This window comes from Enhydra lutris, unplaced genomic scaffold (genome assembly GCF_002288905.1).
Source record: "Enhydra lutris kenyoni isolate GAN:26980312 unplaced genomic scaffold, ASM228890v2 scaffoldscaffold8, whole genome shotgun sequence".
NCBI classification, from domain to species: domain Eukaryota; kingdom Metazoa; phylum Chordata; class Mammalia; order Carnivora; family Mustelidae; genus Enhydra; species Enhydra lutris.
Genome location: NW_019154092.1, coordinates 30,803,334 through 30,825,152, shown reverse-complemented (window position 1 = coordinate 30,825,152; position 21,819 = coordinate 30,803,334). Strand labels below are relative to the sequence as shown.

Genomic DNA, 21,819 nt, shown 5'->3' with positions numbered 1-21,819 from the left:
ATTTAGAAACAGGCATGAGAACATCCATGGTGATGACCAGCAAGAGTGCATCTCCCAAGGGTAAGGTCACTGAATTCAAAAAGAAACAAAACAGAACAAAAACACTGATGGAGGGAGCCAGAGGAAGTGGCAACAAGGAAGAAATGAGCAAGAGCAATAATCCTTCCATTTCACCAAAAACTACTAAACAGAGTTCTCTATAAAAAGACTGTACCTAGCTGTAACCAAGAAATTAGTTGACCTTGCTTCCTCTGAGAATTTTTGAATCCCTAAAATAAACTTCAGATTTAATCTGTCACTTCCTTCTGAACGTGACCTTTTATTCCAAAGCAGTGTCTCTCAGCAGAATGCCAAGGGCCTCTAGAAGATCATCAAAGTATCTGTTCGCTAAACAGGGCAACAATAATGCATCTTCCTTTTGTTTGCACATCCCGATCCCCAGCGACACAGATATTCTATGTCTGGGTTCGGTGCTGAGGGAACAGGCAAATGCTCTAACAGCTAAATCATAACACAATATTACATGTTATTTAGAACCATAATAAAATAAGCATTAATAATTCATGTATCTTTTTCGATAAAGTGATTAAACTCCATTGTCTGTAATATACAGACCTACTCTTGGCAGATTCCAGGCTTTCCTGGGCTGCTCACATTCATTACATACTTTTTGACCAATAATCTGCTGGAAAGAGCTTCCGGCTCTCAGTAGAGTGGGGATGCAGACTCGGGGGGACACAGTCACGGAGGCCTGTGGGGTGAACATCCGATCTTTGACTCTTCAGACAACACGACTACATCTTGTCTCTAGATCACAGACACCAGGTTCAGGAACACAGAGTCACAGAGTTTTTAAAAGGGACGCAAACACGGAATTCATGGCTTGACGATCTACCCATGCAGTGGTTCACCTCTCCCTCTCCCCAGAGACATAGGTTCTACACCAGGAACTGTGAAACCCGGGGCAGAGGGCTTTCGGTGGAGGCTAGACCACCACCTGGGCACCAGCCACCCCCATGTGGCCCCTGGCAGCGCCTTCCCCACCAGACACCTTACCTTCTGCTGACCAGTACTTAAGTGCCAAGGACTATGTTTGTCACTCGAAGGTTCTTTGTAGACAAAATTTTAAATTTCTATTTTGTTCTGGGGACTCAGTAAACTTTTTAAGAAAATGAATTTTTACATGAGAAGCAAGTGAGAGAGTTGCAGAATAGTTCAGGTTTTAAATGCTACTCTAATGTTTGTGTCAACATTACAATGGAGCAAAACAAAGCCCATGGGTCAGGTGATCTATGTAAGGTCATTGCTAGCAAGTCTTGCAACAAACACTGATGCCTAATTAATCAGCAGTTACAAAGAGCACATTGGCAGGCAGGCACTTCCCACACTAACACAAAACAAACACCAACAAGAAAGCCAAAGGGCCTGGAGGCCATTCCAAGCCAGAGGCCTTCGGAGGAACCTGAGGAAAGGTTTCCCTGATTCAGAAGAAGATGAGACTTTGGAGCTGTTTAAGGCCTTCCGCCCAAGAGAAAAGAAATGTCCAGTTCTGGCATTAAACTCTATTTATTTAGTATTTGAAACATGGTGTACATTTATGAATTTGTATAAACATTTAGTACAGCTAAAATCCACAACTGGTAAACAATCTGTGCTTTCTTTTTGTGTACAATTTTGGAGTTTCCATCTGGGTATGTTGGTGTTGTGGAGAGACCCAGTCTGCAGACCTACTCAAACTGCCTCATACGACCGCAGTAACTGTGACCGAGTCATCTGCTCCTTAAAAGGGCTGCTCCTCGCACAGAAAAAGTGTCACACTTGGGAACTACTAAGCCAGGTGTCAAGGAAACAAGAGAAACACAGCTGACACAAGGAAGGAAGTGTGTGAGGGAGACTCTGCGAGAGCCCCATCAATGCCCAGCACACCGCACGCAGACACCTAGAGATGGACGCTCTCCTTCGGAACATTCGGTGCTTAGTGTCCAGGCTCTTCACCCCCAGCTGCAGGGATTCCATCCAGCAGGAGTTTGCACTCTCGGGTGCACCTCTTAGGGCACCCACAGATGTCACAGCTGCAACTCCGGGGTGCCAACCAGGCCCAGGGCTCGGGCTTCTTCTGCAGTCAGGCCGTTCTTGAGGGTCCTTCGCACTGCAGCAGCACCCGCAGATCACAAAGGGGTGAGAAGACAGGGAGGGGTTAGCAGCTGACACATGATTACCCATCACCCCCGCCCCCTGCCCCCTAAAGACCCCCCCAGGGTAGTCACAGGGCTCAGAGATGCTCAGCCGCATCCCGCTCCTGCCGAAATTCCTGGCCATCTGCCAGGGCAGGACAAATTCTGGGGCTGCAAGAGGCTGACCTGAAGAGCCAAGTGGAGGGACTGACCTTGTAAGAGGGGACAAAGCAGCCCCCACCCTTATAAGATTTCTGAGAAATGGGTACGAGAGTAAAGGACAGACGGCATGTGGAGAGCTCAGCCTCTGGCCAGCCTAAGGAGAGGATCAGAGCTGGAACAGTCCTTACGGAACATAGGGAAGTGCAGGTTTCCTGAATCTAGGTAAGATCACCCCACAAATCTGCAGGAGGGATGACGATGCTGGGGACAGAACTCGGTAAGCGGCGGCAGTTGGGAGGAATCTCTACGAGCATGATGGGTTTCAGTCTCAACTCATCAAAGGGCCTCTAGAGGCAACAACTAGTGAGTCCTTATGGACTGGAGGTCAAGGAGCAAACTGCCAAACTTCCGACTTGACTCGGTAGATGTTTCCTGTGAAACACATGCTCTCCTCTGGGGCTTACAGCGGGCAGGTGGAGGCACACTCACGTGTGACAAAGAACTGGCTCGTGTTTAGCTTGGCATTGTGGGTATCCCCACTGTGTAGTGCTGACCAATTCTGACGTCAAAATAAAGGCCGAATAAGGGTGAATGAGGAGGCAGCTGTCCCTTCCAAGGTAAGTCCTTGCATTTGAAAGGTTGCCTAATTACATTTCCCTTCATTTATAAATTGTATTTGGTCTCCTTTCTATATAAGGTCATAGGGAATTTGGGGTATTTTCTTCATTTTCAGAAGAGATGTGTTATGGATATACTTTCCAACCTAAATCCTAAATCAGCCAGAGGAACTGAGATGAGCAGGGCAGGCCCTTGATCAGAATGTGAAGAAAGTAAAGCTCAACCTTCCCATGCCAGACCCAGCTCCCTGCAACCCCTGTGACCATGGGGCCTGTGTCCTCCTCCTCAAGGGGAGGCCCCAGACGATAGATACACGCACCCGGATCCCAGCTCCTATGCCTGCAAGCAACACCCCGTATTCCATGCTTTCCTGTCCTCCCCTAAGCAAAAGCCTACTCAGCCTGTGGATAAAGGATCTGAAGAGACCTGGTAGAATGTACAGGGTCTAAATATCTATGAATAAATGGTTTCTTTTCTCCCGGGAATCAGCACTTTGAACAGGGGCCAACACCTAACCCATCAGTTGGTCAATCAACAAGTACTTTATGCAGGATCTATTGTGTGCTCAGGACGTAAAGAATTGAAGCACTGCTGGGAGACTCACAGACACCAAGCATGGATCTGACACAGACAGAGACACAAAGATCTGTGCTGAGGGTTACCCTCCAATCATGTCCCTGCACACAACCTCTGGGCTCCCCGACCATCCGTCTGGAGCAGTTCTTGCCCTGGCTCGCCCTCCCTCTACCCGAAGCCCCTGGGCTCCAGACTGTCTAAGTCATCCAGACAAAATGTTTGGCTCCAGAGCCTCGGCTGGAGACAGATTGCATTTAACTGAGTAATGGAATTTGTTCTATGGGGCAGCAATAAAAATACTAGTTTGTAATAATGTTTTATGTTTTTTAAACACTCCTTCAAGTGTTTGTTAAAGATAATTTTAATGGCAGAAAATAAGATAAAATGTTTCTCATTCTTGACAAGGACTGCCAAGACCTCTCTTCCAAGACACAAAATTCGGGTTGAGGACCGTGCTGCACACGAAAGGCATCCTGAATTTCGCTAGGCCTGGGGGTGGCCTGGCCAGGAGTCTATGAAGTGTAATTGCTGAGCCTCTGGGGATATGTGGCGGCCAGATGACTACAGGAGACCTCCTGAGCTGATGGGCATCTCACAGGAGGGCATTTGGAGATGCTTCCTTAACACCTGTTCACACACTTGCTTTAGTCCCCTAACTGTGGAGTTCAGCTCAGCTCACGGGAATACTTGAGTGGGGACCCTGGCACCTTATAGGATGTGCAAGAATCTCACCGACAAGGGCACTGGGCCAGCCTCTCTGGGACAGGTGCAGAGACTAGAACCAAGTGTACTGGTGCTGCTTTGGCCCCACTGCCTGGCCACATAGAGCCTGCGCCCTCAGCTTTGTAGCCTCTTCTTAGTTTTGAGGGGCCATCCTGGGGGGGGTCCTCCCTTGCCCCTGGGCCCAGGTGTTCTCTGCTGCAGAGGAAAAAGCCAGCATGGGCCACGTCTCTTTGCTCCCCAGGTGTGTCCCAAGAAAGGAATCCACAGAAAAACCCGCCCCATTAATGGAATCCAACTTACTGCGGGTATTCGTGACAACTGAGATAAATTCTCTCATATTAAATACAACTACCCCATATAGTAACCCCCGAAGACCTTAAGAATCTGAGCTCTTCCTTTGTTAAAAAGTCACATTATCACTTGAAAAAACATGTGAAGTGAAGACAATCGGTTAAAATTAGTCTTTGTGCTCCGGTTCCAATTATAGCAAGGGTCTCTTTGGGTGTCCATTCCTCCATCTGCCACCTCTTCAATTCATTCATTTGTTCGCTCGTTCGTTCATTCATTCACTCAGCAAAGCTACCTGTGCCTCCACCCTGAGCCAAGTGCCGCGGTTGGGGAGGCAGGGGACTGACGGGGATGCAGTATGAGGAGAAACGCTCAGGGTAGCAGACCCTGGCTGGAGAGGGTGTTGGCTCTCACTCAGTTTCTGGAAAGTGAAAAAGGACTGGGACATAAGAAAAAGAGGGGACCAGCAAGTGGGCAGGCAGGATATGGACCCTGTACAATAGAAATGAGTCATCACATGGAACACGACACCAAAAACTAATGATGTACTGGGTGCTGACTAACATAATAAAATTTTTAAAAAAGAAAGAAAGGAAGAAAAAAACAAGTCATCAGAGAGGGGATTTCTCCAGTCCCAGGGGGCAGGTGCTGGCACACGTCTGACACGGTAACGTCTGGGCCCTTCTCTGCTCCCAAGTCCCGCTTCCCGCGCCAGCACCCTGCCTGCGGCGTGGCTGCTCCCCGGCCTGTCACACGCACCTGCCTCCTCTGCCCGCAGCCGCCTAACAGAGACCAGACCCTGCAAATGTTGATCCCTGCGTGCCCTGCAGCTCTTCCACAGACGGCATGGGTCACTTTGCTGGCCCCAGCAGCCACTCGCTGCCCCTGGCCTTGTGACAGCTCTCACAAGGCAGCGGTGACAGCAGCGGCATCAGACACACGAGAGCCTCTGCTGTCAACGTGCCCCACGGGGTGTCTGGGGACTCAGGGAAAAACCGAAAGTTCTTTTTCTCTCACCGCCCCCAGAACTGAAAAATAGTTTGATCCCACAAAGTGCTCTCAGGAAGCCCTTCGCTAAGAATGAGCTGAATCTGAGAATAACAGCGACGGCGGCCTCCACTTACTGAGGGTTAACCCGGATGATTCCATGTGGAATCCGTGGAATCTAATTCTGTGGAAACCCTATGAGAAGAGCCCCGTTGTTATTTCTCCAGCAAGTGAGAGGACAGCACAGAGAGATCAAGTCCCTGGCCCAAGGGCGCACAGTAAGTGGTCCACAGACGGATTAAAGGCAGGACATGTGAGACCCAGGCCACCCTGGAAACGGGTGGGTCCCTGGGACCACCTTTCATACCTATGAGACATCCACCGAGTTTTACTTCCATATGACAGAAATCTATTAGCACTCTTTCACCTTTAGATCACTGATAGTTTTTTTCTCTTTTGCACAGAATGCCAAACAATTTGGAAATAAGTTTGCCTTTTTGTAATCCCTAAGATACTACTAAAAATTTTCTACCATGTATACAGAGAGTACCGTGTCTAGGACTATGGGGACTAATATCAGAACGTCAAGAGGTCTTAAATGTATGTGCCTGGTTGCTGGGAAGTGACAAGCCTGCCACTATTTATTTACACCTTGTTCCTCGAGGAACCCGTCCCTGAGTGGAGCCGAAATGGTGGCTTCACTCATGCCTCTTTGGACTTAAATATAGAGAACTGTTTTAAGCTCTATCGTGCTTATTGATTCTATATTGGAATTTCTGTGTGTTGGCTCGTTTTGTTCTGTTAACGTTGATTATCTAACCATCTGAGCCCTTTTTCTTGTTTCCATCCTCCATCCTGTTTTTTCTCAGCACTCTGTCTATTAGAAGCAAAGGTTTCCTAAATTTACAGTCATTTTACAAGGGAACTGACCAATACTTTTCAAAAGTGTCAAGCTCTTAAAATGTCCTCCACACATGGGAGGAGGCATGCTGTTTGAGTGCAGTGCAACAGCGTGGGTAGGGTAGTGGGACAGGAAGAAGACATTCATGGAAATGCTGGTGACAACCCAGCCTTGGGTGCACAGCGACAAGCCCACTCAAACTGCACCCTGGGGGACAGGAGAGGTGAAGATGGGTCTGGTCTATTCCCTGCAGGCCGAGTCAGGTGGGTGCTGGTAGCAGAGTGACTGCTAGGTAGGTGTGCTTCCTGTGCCTGGGCTCTTGTGTGACTTCGGCCTCATATTCCCCCCTGGCTGGGGACCCTTGGGTAGCAGTGTGACAGAGCTGGGGAGGGAGGACGGTGGGAACCTGTCAGATGCAGAGCACCTCACTCAGTGCTCACAACTGCCTGGGAGGGGCCCCGCTGGCCTCACTGGACAGCAGACTGAGGCTCAGTGGGGCTGAGTGAGTGAGGAGGGACCCCGTTTCCAGCTGTTTTGTATGAATGGGTACATTCCACACAGGGAAACAGATTCCATGGGAACTGCAAAGCAGCAAAGGCAATGAAATACACTATCTTCATGTCAGGAAGGAGCCTGGCACTTTTCAAAGCCCCTTACAGGAACCCTCTTTGCTTTGCTTTCAGAGCAGCTCTCACAGGCAGGACAGACTGACTCCCAGGTTCCTCCTTTCACTGATCTCCTTCCTCCTGAATCTCCAACTCTGAGTCCAATGGGCACCTCGCACCCCGATGTGGGGGAAGACAGAGAAGCCAGCCTCTCCTTTTTCAGGAGAGTGGTAGTTCCCAGTTTGGGAGGATGAGCTGTCTGAACGTGAAACCAGAGGGCCACCCAACACAGTAAAATATTTCCAAACTCTTCCTGCATCTGCCTCTTTGACCCGAAGCTTCTAGCCGAGCTTCTTGCTGCATCAGAGTCCTGACCTCTGGCTGGGTCTCCAGGCTTGGGTGTGAGGCCTATACACCCTACTGTTGGGCCCACCTTCAGGGTCTGGGTGACATGGGGTCTGTTGGGCATTCGGACAGCACCTCCTCTTGTTTGGGCCTGATTGCTCTTCCAAGCTCCCAGACTCTGATGACATCCTCTATCACCCCCACCCCCCATAGCACTTCAAGTCTCTTTCCTGCAGGACAGGTGGGGACTGTCTATCCCTACCTCCAAGACCCTCCCAATGCAGAGCAAAGGCTGCAAATGCCTTCTTCACTTCCTGCTCTTACTTTTCTAGAGAGAAAATCTTAAAATCACCAGAGGCTTAAAGGAGGCCACAAGAAATCAGAAAGTCATGGTCAGCTCCAGCTTGTTCTGGTCACCCTCTTCTGTAGCCTGGAGAAAACATGGGTGGCACCTCTCCTCCCACGAGGCACACACCCTCCAGCTGGTCCTGCACAAGGCAGCAACTCCCCATATAGTTCAGGGAACAGACTGTCAGTCTTCACTTGGACTTCTTTCTGTCCTCCTGTCCATGGGCACCTCAGCTAGCTATCTTCAGAGGAAGGTCAGTCCTTCTGTAACGAACTCAGGGGCTGAGTAAATAGGAATGAAGTTGTTGGGGAAAAGACAAAAGTTTGAGCCTTTTTTATCCTTTCCACTAACATCTTATTTTACTCTAGTGCAAGAGCATGAGTTTTAAAACCTCTGTTTTATTGCCATTGTTAGCTTGCCCTATAAAAGAATATAAAAGTGATTCATAATCAGTAAGCAAAAACTATTTAAACAAAACACAGGGAAGTTTTCCTTAATGAGAGTAATGGGGAAATTAATTAACCACCTTGGAGACATAGGGACAAGTAAACAAAGCTGTGTACTGATCAGATCCAGGGCCAGATCTAATATTTTGCGAGGCATAGCTCCTGCTTTCCCTAAAACAAATTCAATAATTTTTCAGATTTGATGGTTTTCCTTCTCCATGAAATTCTACTTAACATACAGCATGGTTATACCCCTCAAAATTCTGTAGAAGAAATAAATTTTAGTTACATCAAATCAATGTGAGCTATGTCACATGCCCTTTGAAAGGGATGCTGAAGCTTCAGGACATGACGAGGAGGCAGTCATGGTTGGGGGGTGGGCTGTTGGGGGTCAGAGCATCAGATCAAATCAAGTTTCTGTGCTCCTTTCCCAGCAGTCCCTGGAATTAGACTTCTGGCTCTTTCCACTGAGAAACTGTTCTTCTAAGGGTGATCAGCCTTAAGATCTTAATTAGCTAAGAAATTGGCCAGTTTATTTGTAAGTCACATCAAAGTAATCACATCTTTACAGAAATATAGCTCTGTGCCCAAACTTCATAGTCATGTCACAGGTGGGGCCCAGACCCCCACCTTAGAAGGAAACTCAAATATGAAAATGGTACCTAGCCTCTCTACTGTGACAAGATCTGGCTCCCCAGGAAAAGAGAACAGAGAGATTATGAGTCTCTAAACCCTGTTCTGTTCTGCGATAGTCCAGGCTGTTGGCCATATGTAGCCAGCCAGCTGGGCAGAGACGTTCCTCCAAAGATAGGTCCAAGAGAAAAGAACATGGGGGAGCAGCTCCCCCTCCTTACCAGCTACCAGGGCCCATTCTGCAGAATCACAGTGGTAAGGATACTTCAAATGCCATTCGGCTTTAGGATTTTCTAGAGAAGGCCAACATCCAGGATGCCTAAGAGAACAAACTGCCCTGGGACAAAATATTTGCCCCAATATGATGAAGAGAAAAACCAATATAAGAAAAAAACCCAAGACCCTCCCAGAATGTTCTCCCTCGGTCTGATCCACCAGCCAATCGTAGAACCTTTGCTAGAATCAGGGGCAGGGACATGAAAGAACATTGGATCGACCATTTCACAGGCTAAAAATCAACTGGACAAGTCAAAACACTTTACTTAATGAGACCGGGTTGTCACCAGCTGGAAAAGTGGAGCTGAGCCATGGGAACCTGCGAATTGATTAAGATGCCTTCCCTGTGTCCCCACCAGCTGCATATTTCAAGATTTAGGAGGACATTTGGCATGTGCGGTCCTAGTCACCAGCATCAAACACGAACGCAGACATTTAATTATCTTGGAAGATTCTCAAGTGGCTTGGAGGTCATAAATTTCTAGGTTATGGGATGGATTCTGTTTGGTTTCCTGCAATAGCCGGACTATTACTGTCTTCAGCCAAATGAGTGATTGCCCCAATACATTGGTTATTCATCACCCCCTTGCCTCATCACGGCCATTAAACAATCAAATCAAATATACCATTGTTTGAGATGGAGACCCATACCATGGAAGTTCACATCGATTTTGCAAATTGTTTTTTTTCTTATTCTTTTAACCTCTTGCGAGAAAGCTGGAGTTTATCATCCCCCTTAAAAAGAAATCAAAGTAATTTTCCCCCATCTTAAATTTCTATTGATGATGCCATTACTAATAAATTATGCCTGTTACAGATAAACACTTACACACATGCAGGGCTGTATTTGTTGTAGTAACTGCATCGCAGAATAAAATGTGTTTGGCTAAACAAAAAGAATATACGGCTGTTTTGCATAAGATTGGAATGGAAATGATACCACAGGAAATTAGTTTATGTCAACCACAAAAACAGGCAAAATATCTCCCTGGCCAGATTGAAGAGGAAAATTAATTATGACTGTGTTATTGTTCCCAGTGACATTATGTATCTCTCTAAGAATCTGGTTCCTTCTAGACTAGACCAGAGGGCAGGGTCTATACTCTTTGCCAACACAGGCATCTAACCTGGTGGGGGAGCACATAGCCTAGGCCTCCAGGGACTGGCCAGGTCACTGCCTCCTGCAGTCTCCTTCTCTGAGAGCTCTGGCCCCACAATGCCCACCTTCCATGAGGGCACCCCCCTGCCTGGCATCCTTTCTCAGCCCTCTCCCTTGGGCTCTGCCGCTCAAACCCTGATACCCCCTCCCCTGCCCCCCGCCTTGTGTATAATCTCAAAGGTGGCACCAAACTGAGTCTGGAGTTCTTACTGAACTCCCACCTACCCAGAGTCAATCTCCTTTCACTTTGTGGAGCCATTACAGGCAGAGGTAAACAGGCTTCCTTCCTGTGACAGTCAAAATCCCTGTGCCCCTCACCATCCCTGATTCTTGGAGGCAGAGCCAATAGAGACTCAAGCTGGTCTCCTGAGCTGAGTGGCACACCATCGGGACCAGAGGCTGGGGGCTGAGCTCTTTCCTAAAACATGCGAAGGTCATGGCTAATGCAGACATATGTCAAAGGATACAGAGAAACCCAGAAAGCAGCCCCTCAGAGAGCTAGCATGGTGCCCACAGGGGCAGCCCCACACCCATCATCCCATGGGCGGGAACAGGCAGAGGGTTTGAAGGGGAAAAATCAATCCCTTTGATTTAGTGGACTTTTCCATTGAGTACCAAAAGAAACAAATCAAACTGGTCAATCTAGATTAACATTAAGTATTCTAAGCACCCCAGTGACCATAAAATCATTGGTTTTCACCTTTGACATGTTTGTGAGCAGCAGTGAATCCCTAAGGGAACCATCTTCAGCTACAAAGTGGCCCGATGCAGAAATACAGCTTCAGCAAAGAATCTGGGGGCAGTGCTTGGCAAATGGCCCCCCCTGCACCTACCCCTACACGCCAGATATATTTAAGGGTCTTTCAGACGCTCTTGGGAACAGGCAAGAACTGAGGGAGGCCTGGCCAGAAGTGGCAAATATACTGGACGGGGTGTGGCTGCAGCCCCCTCCTCCACACTGGCAAGGAGACCTTTCGTTGGTGAGTTTGGGTGGACCTTCCACGTGTCACTGACTGATGACTGGAGCTGGCTACTCAGTGTCTGCTCCTCCCCAGGCATATTGGTCAGGAGGGCAGGTCCCCCTAGGGCAAGTCCCTCACCCCCGCTCCAAGGCACTTACGAGACTTCCGGTTGGCCCGGGAGCGCTTCCTCTCCCGAGGCACCACCCGCTGACTGGGCACCTGGGTGGCCGACTTGACGATGCGATCCATTATCTCATCGGCTGCGTCATCCGTGACGTTAGGGGAGTCATCGGTTCCCATAGTCCAGGAACTGGTGGATCCTGAACCAGAGAGAAGGAACACACTAGAGAAAATGCCAACACATTCTTCCAGGCACAGAGCGCTGCCAGTGACCGGCCATAGCCGCGGCCAGAGCGACAGCATGAGCCTGCCAGACCGCGAGGACACACCCTCACGCATGCGCACTTGGAGCACTTACCTGCTCCCCTGAACACGGCTGCCAAAGGCCTCCGCCCGACCAGCCCCGTGATCCTGGGAGCGCACACATCACAGCATCACAGCACAGAGCACATCACAGATACTCCGCGATGTCCACCCAGTAATGTCCGGAGAAATGGGTTCATTCAGGTCTCTATCCACGGCTCTCTATGCCTAGTGAATGTCAACTAACCCTAACTTCTCTTCTAGTTAAATAGAAACCATGATTTTGTAATGGTTTACCTTTGCGCTGCTTCAACTTTTTTTTTTTTTAATACTTTAAGGTTTATTTATTTTTAGAGAAAGAGCTAGCACAAGTGAGCGCACGGTGTAGGGGGGCAGAGAGAGAGAGAGAGAGAGAATCTCAAGCAGACTGCCAGCTGAGTACAGAGTCCAACACAGGGCTTGATCTAATGATCCTGAGATCATGATGTGAGCCGAAATCAAGAGTCAACTGCTTAACTGACTGAGGCACCCTGGATTACCTAACCTTTAAAAAATCGTAACAGGAGAGGCACCTGGGTGGCTCAGTTGTTTAAGCGTCTGCCTTCAGCTCTGCTTCTCCCTCTGCCACTCCCCCAGCTTGTGTTCCTTCTCTCTCTGTGTCTCTCTCAGTCAAATAAATAAAATCTTTTAAAAAAATTAGCATGCTAATTTTTTAAAAAGATTTTATTTATTTATTTGACTGAGAGAGGAAGCAGGGCTTCCTGCCGAGCAGGGAGCCTGTGGCAGGGCTTGATCCCAGGACCCTGGGATCATGACCTGAGCTGAAGGCAGATGCTTAACCGACTGAGCCACCCAGGCACTTCTCTCATACTAATTTTTAAAAGCTTTTGGCATTTGGATATTGACGGCAATAGTTAAGAATAGCTGATCACTGTTCAGTAGATTGTAATTTTTATGGACACATGTTTGTGGTTGAAATTTTACAGTAAATACGTAATATGCTATGATTCACTCCTAATTTCTGCCAGTAAAATGCACATTGCTGAATTGCATACATAAGTAGTTCACACTTTGCAAAAGGAGTAGCAGGATTCCTGGGGTTCCACCACATGCATGTGTCTGAGACCTGTGGCTATAGGTCAACGTGTATTCCAACGACAAAGTTTTGTTGTTTTGTTGTTATTTTAAACATTTGTCGTATGAATGGGAGCACAGCCACAGCACTGGTATATATAAAACCAGTAACTGTATCTTTTCTGCTTATGCCCAAGCTCACTTGATCTACTTGCTTCCATCAGATTAGATTTTCCAGCAACATAAAACCCTTTAAGAATAGGCTCTTCTCAGAAAAGAATTTTTGAAATGGCTAAATTTTTCTGCCTTCTCAGGATGGTTCAGGTGGTCTAATTGGAGGCAAGAGTCCTCACACACTGGCACAGCGCTGACACTGGGACCCTTCAGCGCTTCTGAACAATGATCTTTCTCTGAGCAGATAGAGCAGTCAATAGTGCAATTGTGTTTTGCCCAGCAATTTCGAGTTTTCCCTTTTACCTACTGATTTATAATTCTGTGTCTCATTTTAAAATGCCAAACTATCCTTCCAAAAACACACAATTTTCAATCATCTGTATTTGCTCATAATACATTTTCAGAGCACTGGGCCAAAAATGAAGGCATCCTCTAATCTTCCTACTAAGAATTCCCAATTCTTCCCATCTTAGATGTCCCTAGGGATCTGCTTTCACTGCAATATGTCAGGAGATGCTTCAAAGGGACGTGTTGCCATATGTGCAGGATTGCCAGACTTGGTTTTGTGATGATGTCATTCTTTTATGACCTCAGTCCTGATTCTGCTTTTTTATCCACCCCTCTCCTTGGTTACTTTCCTGCCTGGTAACTGTTTATATGCTTTCTTTCTTTCCACGTATAAGCTTTTTGCCCTGGAACCCTGCACCCACACAGAGCATCAGGGAAACACTACCCACACTTTTTACAGACTCCAAGAGGCCACTGGCTCACCACAGCCTCTCAAATGTTAGCAAGATTTTTTTGAACTTTATTTATTTTAGAGAAAGAGAGAGCCCACACGTGGGCACATGTGTGTGGGGGGCAGTGCAGAGGGACAGAATCTCAAGTAGCTCCCCTGCTGAGTGTGGAGCCTGACATGCGGCTCGATCTCATGACCCTGAGATCATGACCTGAGTCGAAATCAAGAGTCAGATGCCTAAACAACTGAGCCACCCAGGTGGCCCGCAAGACATTTATATACACTGGGATGTGGTAGAAGGAATGAGGCATTATAGATTATGATAGCACCATATCACTTTACTTTTTACTTCATTTTTAAAAATATGTAAACTGATAACACACACTCATACACTCATTGAATCACAATGTTACACACCTGCAACTAATAGAACATTGCGTGCCAAATATACTTCAATTTAAAAAAAAATGTAAATTGCAGTTGGAAAGAAAACACTATAATTTTAATTTTCCCCTTAAAAATCTAACCTAAAGTAACAGTTTAAATGGGAAATAATTATATCAAAAAGATTATATTTTAATGTAATAAAATTTTGCCTGTGTTTCTAAAAGAATTTCCCTGGATACAGACTTCTAGGTTTAGAGCTTTTCCTCTTGGCAGTTTGAAGATGTCATTTCACTTTCTTCTGACTTCCACGGCTTCTGATAACATGGAGTCCTCATTCTGATGGTTGTAACTTAGAAGGTAATTTATCTTTTCCCTCTGACTTTTTAAAAGATGCTATCTTCATCGCTGGGTTTTAGCAGCCTGCCTACATTACACCTAGGCACAGTTTTCTTTTTATTTATTCTCCTTGGATTTGTTAAGTTTCTTAAATATGTGGGTTGATACCTATCATCAGCATTGGGAGATTCGTAGACATTAGCTCTTGAGTTAATGCTTCTTGTCCTTCTTTTGCTTCTCCAGTTACACAAAGGCGAGACCATTTGATTACATTTTATTCTGTTCTGTCCACTTTTTCTTCGCTATGCTTCACTTTGCACATTTTCTAATAACTTATCTTTGAATGCACTAACCCTTTCCTTTGCTGGGGAGAGTCTGCTCTTAAACCCATCCAATGAGTTCCTTAATGCAGATATTTCTTTCGCAGCTCTCGAACATCCATTTGATTATTTTTAAGAATAAGTTCCAATTTGTGGTTGAAATGATCCACTTTTTAATAAATTTGCCTATACTTTCCTTAACATTCTCTAACATTTGCAATGGTTAAAACTTCGTTGCAATTTTCAACATCTGGACCACCTGTCGATCTGCTGCTACTGCCTCCTTTTCCTTGTTGGCCATATATTCATTTCTCCTCTTGGCTCAAATTTGGACCATGCACTGCACTTTGTGTACAGAAAGACGCAGAGACTGGGGTCAGATTCATTTCCCCCAGCCTTCCCTCTTTTCTGTGAAGCAGACATGGTGAAGTACTGAGTGGGGTTGGGACCAGACACGGTGAAGTACTAGTGAAGCATCTGTCCCCATCTCTTTCTAAATATCTGTATTTGTTGAAAGTGCTTACTCTAGCTTTGTTTTCTCAGACCTTCAAGGCTACAGATTTCTTCCAGCCTTTCTGGCTCCACTCCCTCCCCTTCTCCATGCTGTCCTGGCACGTGCCAAGGTCTCATGGAGAAAACATTCTAGGAGTTTGGAGATCCTCTACTTCTAATCCCTTGTGCCACATTATGTGACTATTAGACATTCTGCTGGCTTCTCTCTCCTAGTCGAGTCTTTCTGCCCATAGCAGGTCCAATTCTCAGCCTATGCCCAGGCTTGGCAAATGGCCCTGGAGTGGCATGATCAGCTCATCTACAATTCTAGTTTGTCTAGTTCTCTTTCCCTTCACAGGTTGCTGATACCCTTAAAAAGAAAGCTCCTGCCATTATTTAAAAAAAAAAAAATTCTAGTTGTTTTAGAAGGAGTGGTAGCCTGCCTGCCCTGCTATGTTCCATCTAGAAGCAGAAGTCCCTCAAAATACAGAGAAACTGAACAAACTTCCTTTCTAAAATTAACATATTCTCTCTCTTTTAAAATTAATATATTCTGTATGTTCCATTAGGCAAACTAGGTTCCATCTCCCCAGATGGCTTCCATGGAGCTACCCTTGAAACCACCCAGGTAAAGGACCTCAAGGCTCCTGATGGTTGTGGTCAACTCAGTGCAAACATTAATGCTCCCCTTCATCATCATCATCACCTTCTTTTTTTTTTTTTTAAGATTTTATTTATTTATTTGACAGAGATCACAAGTAGGCAGAGAGGCAGAGAGAGGAAGGAAGCAGGTTCCCTGCTGAGCAGAGAGCCTGATGCGGGGCTCAATCCCAGGGTCCTGGGATCATGACCTGAGCTGAAGGCATGGGCTTTAACCCACTGAGCCACCCAGGCACCCCTCCCCTTCATCTTCTTGATGATGTTCCCCTTCATCTTCTTGGTGGCCAGGACAGAAAGCCTGCAAGAGCTGCTGGAGCCCAGAGTCTAGACTCACCCATGGAATGTCTTGGGTCTTTTTGAGTACCGAGTTACGTGATTCCCATCCACACACTCCAAAACACAGCCAAGCTCTGTTTTTTCTTTTATTCTTATCCCTGTTTGATGTCTCATGTAGAATGATAATCTTTACTGCTAAGCATTTAATGGTACTATTTTCTTTACCATCTGACCTTTCCCACTTTTTTCTCTCCTTTATTATGCCTTCTTGCTCACACATCCTTTCTCTACTTGTCACTACTTGGCTTTTCTGAGAAATGGAGGCCTTTTATAGATAGCACTGGCCAAGAAGAGGACATCTCTCCTTCCTTATAGAAAATCAGATAACCAGGGGCGCCTGGGTGGTTCAGTCAGTTAAGCATCCGACTGTTGATTTCAGCTCAGGTCATGATCTCAGGGTTGTGAGGTCAGGCCCTGTGTTGGGCTCCTAGCTTGGCAGGGAGTCTGCTTGAGATTCTCTCTTCCTCTCCCTCTGTCACCCACCCCCCCAAACCTCCATGTGCACACACTCTCTCTCAAATAAATAACATGAAAAACAAAAAGAAAATGAGACAATTGGAATGTACCATGTAGAGTGTTCAGGACTGTGGTTCTTCACAGCTTTATCTGTCTGCTGTTGGTCACCAAAAGCCTGCTCTTTCATTGATAAAGCAGAATATTTCTGTATTTTCTTCTCCTAACTCCACATCCAAGACTACCTAGAAGTCAGGGAGTTTGGAAAAACCAAACCTCAGAGAACCCAATCTTTGGTTCTTTGACATAATAATAACATTTGCAAGTATTCGGGGTAGAGTTTGGGCATCAAGGCTGTAGTAGAAGACAGGACTTTCCTACTTTGGCGTCTGTGTCTCAGGATAACACTGGGGCAAAGGTGGCTGGAGGCAGCCCTTCTCCTGTCATCTTAACTGCCTATCAAAGTAAAAACCCTGCTAAAAGGTAAAGACTGAAGTCCAACATTAAGAAGCAGAGAAAGGAACTAGAGTGATATATTGAACTCACATGAAGTAAAAAAAAAACCAAAAAACTGGTAATTTCATAAAAAAGCCTGAAGTGCATTTCCACTAGGGAATTCCACATAAACCTGAGGGATCTGGCACACTGCATGGAAGCCCTTTCAAAACTCCTCCGTCGATGGCAGCTTGTGGTCCTTGAAGCTCCAAGGAACTGTATGTGTCATGTAACCCACTCTCTTCTAAAGAAAACTGGAAACTACAATTATTTTTTATGTTGAAGTTATTATTACTGTATTACTACTACTATTATTATTATTATCCTTTGGTTATATGGAAGAGAGCTGACAACAGCAAAATTCCCAAAGTACCGTCAGTCTGCAAAGGTAGTTAGGAGTCACTGATGGGCCTTCTCCAGGTTGCAGCTCGACATTCCAGCTGCCATCTCGTGAGTCCCAATGTTCTCCTAAGCCTGGGACAATGCCTGATGGGCACCGCATGTGCTCACTGCTTTACTGAGTTTTTGTGATAGGTAAGCTAATCCACCACCCAGTTTATCCGGTCTGTTCTCTGTTGTCACCCAGTATAATGACTACCAGAACCACTGTCACATGCCGGAGCATGACAGCTTAGACAATAAGTGATAATGCCTTCCTCTAGAGGTGCACCTAGCATGTGCCAAGCAAACACCGAGAGGAGAAAGCCTGTCCTCCAGGAGTTTGTTCTCTTTAGTGATAAAGTCTGTAATCTTGAGGCAGCCTGAACTGGGGGCTCGGGAGTCCGTGGAAGGAAGGAGCAGCCCTCTGAGTTGAGGAGTATGGAGGCGGAGGTGGATTCTGGAGGTGAATGGGGCCTGGACTGGCAGAGGAAAGGAGACAGCACCACCAGCGGGGGTGGGGTGGGGGGGCTCAGAGCAACAGGGTGCAGAGAAGAGTGGTGCCCACATGTGGGGGAGAGTGAGTGCTAAGTGGGGAGACAGGCTGGGACCCAACCGCAGGGGCCCCAAGCAACAGCACCAACAGTTTGGGCCGTGTGTTGTAGGCAGTACGGAGACTGAGGAGGGTTCCTGTGCTGTCAGGCTGGATCGAGGACCACCACCAAACATTCTCAGGTCAAAGTGGAGGACCACCACCAAACATTCTCAAGTGAAAAAGGCACCTCATTCTCAACTAAGTTATAATTGAGTAAAATTACTAAATAATTTATTGGTGGGATAAAATAGCCCCCACTAAGTTATGAAACAAACCTAGAAACTCTTATCTGTCTTTACAATCTTTAGTTTTCATTTCTTCCTTGCCTGTAAAGATTTAAAAAGGCAAAAGGGGCTGTGCTTGAATCCAGCAAACTTTCCTACACAGGGCCAGCCAGTGAAAACCTGGGGCTCTACGGGCCCCACTTGTCTCTGCCACAACCAGCCAACTCTGCCACCGCCGCATTCACGCACCATGGACAGCACCCACACCCGTCAGCCTGGCTACATTCCAGGGAAAACCTCAGGTATAAAACAGGTGGCTGGCGGAATTGGGCCTGGGGCCATGGCTGGCTGTCCCCTGCTTTAACCCATAAGGGTCCATTCATAACCAAAACTCCTCCCATGTGAATGAAGTTACACTGCTGGAGGGCCCTGTGCTTTGGAGATGAAGTACTACGGTGAGCCCCAGAGATGTGAGTGAAGGCAAGGGTCTAGGTCAGCATGGGCGGGCCTCAGCCGATACTTCCTGGGCATTGTCACCTGCACCACCATGACGGGGACCCCCCCAATCGCCCCCCTGCCAGGAGTCACCTCGGCTTGCTCGGCTGCGTGTGCGGACGCCTAGCACCGGGGTGGCATCTTCCAGCGCCGACGACGAGGTCTTCAACACAGCCTTCATGTTCTCATGTTCTGTGGCATCCTCCGCATAGCTCAGGCCCCGTGGCGGGCTCAGGGGTGCCGGAGAGCTGCTGGAGAACTTGCCCGACTGCAAGACCAAAGTAGGGGAAAGGGCGTGAGATGACTCCCCAGAACACCAACTTCCATTGAGGAAAAAACCTCCTTGTTTGTGTGCATTCCAGAGACACATTCTCCACCGCTGTCCCTAACATTTTCCTTATGCCAACGACAAACATCCAGACAGACGGGAAGTTCTCTTATCAGAAAGAAGAGCTCTGGTCCCAGAAGGCCCATACTCTTCCCTCCCCCACTGCTGCCCTCAGTGGGTGCTAAGGACCAAGGACATCAACCCTGGGAAGAACTCAGAAACCCCACCTGTTTCTAACACCAAAGCCCTGATATGAGAATTTAAATATGCCCAGTCAATCAAATGTATTGAGTTTTTTTTTTTTATATTTAGCATCAGAGAGCAGTTAAAATTTTCTTATAGATCATTTAGGAGGTTAGCATTTTAAAAGTGGGATTCAGTCACAGAATCCTACTATGGTAAAAGCACTGGGAAGAATCTTTCCAGAGCTACTCCCATCCCACTTGACAGAGAAGGGAACTGAAGCCCTCCAGATTCAGTGACTTGCCAAAGGCCCCAAGGGAATCAATTTCAGGCCCCTGGCCGGCATGTGACACGGACACTCATGCTGAAATGGAGTTTGGCCGCACTCATTGCTTCTGGCTGTGTCAGACACGGGGTTGCTTGAAAACGCATCAAACATACATGATCATATCCTCTAACTGTAGCTCAGCAAAGAATTAGGGCATATATGTTTTACAAGAGGTACGCTAGAACACTGGGCCCTATGTACACAAGGCCAAACAGCTGATGAGAAGGAGAAAGTCAGATTAATGTTTGCAAAGAGCAGTCCCACAGATTCCTGGCTTCTTTTCATCAAGTGTCTCAGCCACGGCAATAGATCCCAGGACACATCAGCTTGTACCATCTGCTTGCCCCCTCATCTTCTGGGGTCAATCAGCCCTGCCGTCGTCTCTGGTTCTCCCATCTGCACCAGGGCCAGGAGGAGGAGCCCCTGACATCCCACCCCTGCAAACATGACTTCCAGTGAGTCCGATGGATGCCGGCTGAGAAAAGGGACACAAGTCAATGGCTGCCCCTGGGCAATGACCACATCTGTGGTCGCTGTCCCACTTTCTCTTTGGTTTTAGGGCTCTTTTCATGGTTATTCTAGAATCCAGTTTTCATACTGGGGTTACCCAAAGGCTCAGCCAAGGGGCTGGAGGGAGAATTCCCTGTCTACTTCTCTAATATTGGGAAAATATCTCCAATATTAGACCAGCTGAACTTGTCATTCTTGACAGGGCCTGGGACTGAGGGAGACTTGGGAAATGCAGTTAGCCTTTTGATTCCTGGCATCCCCATCATGATGAGAACCTGTGTAAGGAGGTTAGTGATCACACGGAAAGCAACCAGGAAACAATCATGCATGGTTTAGAGCACTGGGTGGTGCTGATGCCTCATGCTGCTTAGGTTAGGTTAGACTCTACAGCACGCTTGGGAAGGTCAACTGTTGCCTTCTTCATGTTCAGAAACAGTCCTACCTCCATGTCATCCTCTTCATCAGTCTACCCGAGCGGACAGGACAGGATGGAAAAGACAGAAGGGATTCTTAGAAGATACAGAGATTAGCAAAGATGAGATCATCTCAATGTCACACCATATTCCAAATTAAAAAAACTGGCCGCCACAACCAGGGTCCGTCCTCCTGATGCAGGAACTGCCAGACCCCGACCGCATAGCCCTTCTCCTGCCTATGGCCAGGTACTCCCTCTCTGAGCCCCAAAGCCAGTTCTGAGTAATGTCAGGAGGCATTTGTGGGGCTCCAGACCAACTTCCTGAGGCCATCCAAGGGTACATAGCCAGCGTACCTGGTATCCTGACTAGTGGAGACCTCACTCCCAGCTCCGTGCCCTGCTCCTCAGCTGGCCACATCCTGTGGAACCCATCACAACCTGCCAGTCATCAGAGCCTCTATATGTGAACCAGCCTCCACGTGCCTGGTGCTCCCTGTCAGCTGCTATCCCCCTCTCACCCGGAGAGCTTGAGCCTCCCTGCCCAGGCTGCCAGGTCTGGCCCTCCATGAATCCTGCCACACACACCAGACAGAACAAGCACAACAGTTGCCCAAGTGGAATGGGTCCCATTACTCTCTCCTCAGAAACATGAAATTCAGACCTTTTAAAAATCTTACCCGCCCCTCATGGAGCCTTTCTGAGAGAACACGCCCAACTTTTAATTATCCCAGATAAACTTCTTGAAGCACCTTTTAAATAAATATCCCTCTCCTAAAAATAAACTGAGGGTGAACGTCATGTCCATCTCTTGGTTTTAGATGAAAAATACCCTCAGTGTAACCTGTGTTTCCACTGAGGTTACAAAGCCAGGCCCGCAGATTGGACAAGGTTTTTAAGAACCAACTCAACTTTCAGGAGCTGAAATGACAAAATGCTTCTGGTTCGCCACGTTTCCCACAACCCTCAGGCAAGTGGCACTACACCCAGAGACGACTGTCCTCTCTATTTCTATGTCTACCTTGGAGCTTATTTATTTAACCAGGATTGTTGGTATTTTCTCAGCCATCAGCCCAAGTGCAAGGCACTACGTATACAAAATCTCTAGCCTTCTCACTGTCCCCCAAAGGAACTAGCATTCCCTTTTTCTAGAAGACAAAGCTGAGATGACATGCCTGCAAAACTGAAGGAAATATTTAAAATAGTCAGGACAGCAGAGGGGGTGCTCTCCTCAGTTGCAGCCACCAACAAGAAGCAGCCTAACTTACAACCC

At 47.2% G+C, this 21,819-nt stretch overlaps 1 protein-coding gene across 3 annotated transcripts in view; it reads right to left on the bottom strand.

Moving 5' to 3' along the window:
- Positions 1-1,548: 1,548 nt before the first annotated feature.
- LOC111142502 (formin homology 2 domain containing 3) overlaps positions 1,549-21,819 on the bottom strand; it is a 467,037-nt gene continuing 446,766 nt past the window's right edge. For 2 of the 3 annotated variants that reach the window (XM_022495724.1, XM_022495725.1), the window contains 3 exons: positions 18,879-19,053; positions 11,363-11,524; positions 1,551-2,149 (listed from right to left, as the gene is read on the bottom strand). In XM_022495724.1, the coding sequence (XP_022351432.1) occupies positions 2,067-2,149; positions 11,363-11,524; positions 18,879-19,053 (420 nt within the window). In that variant the 3' untranslated portion in view covers positions 1,551-2,066. Of the gene's footprint in view, positions 2,150-11,362; positions 11,525-18,878; positions 19,054-20,576; positions 20,601-21,819 lie in introns of all 3 variants that reach the window. The other variant, XM_022495723.1, reaches the window with a different exon arrangement.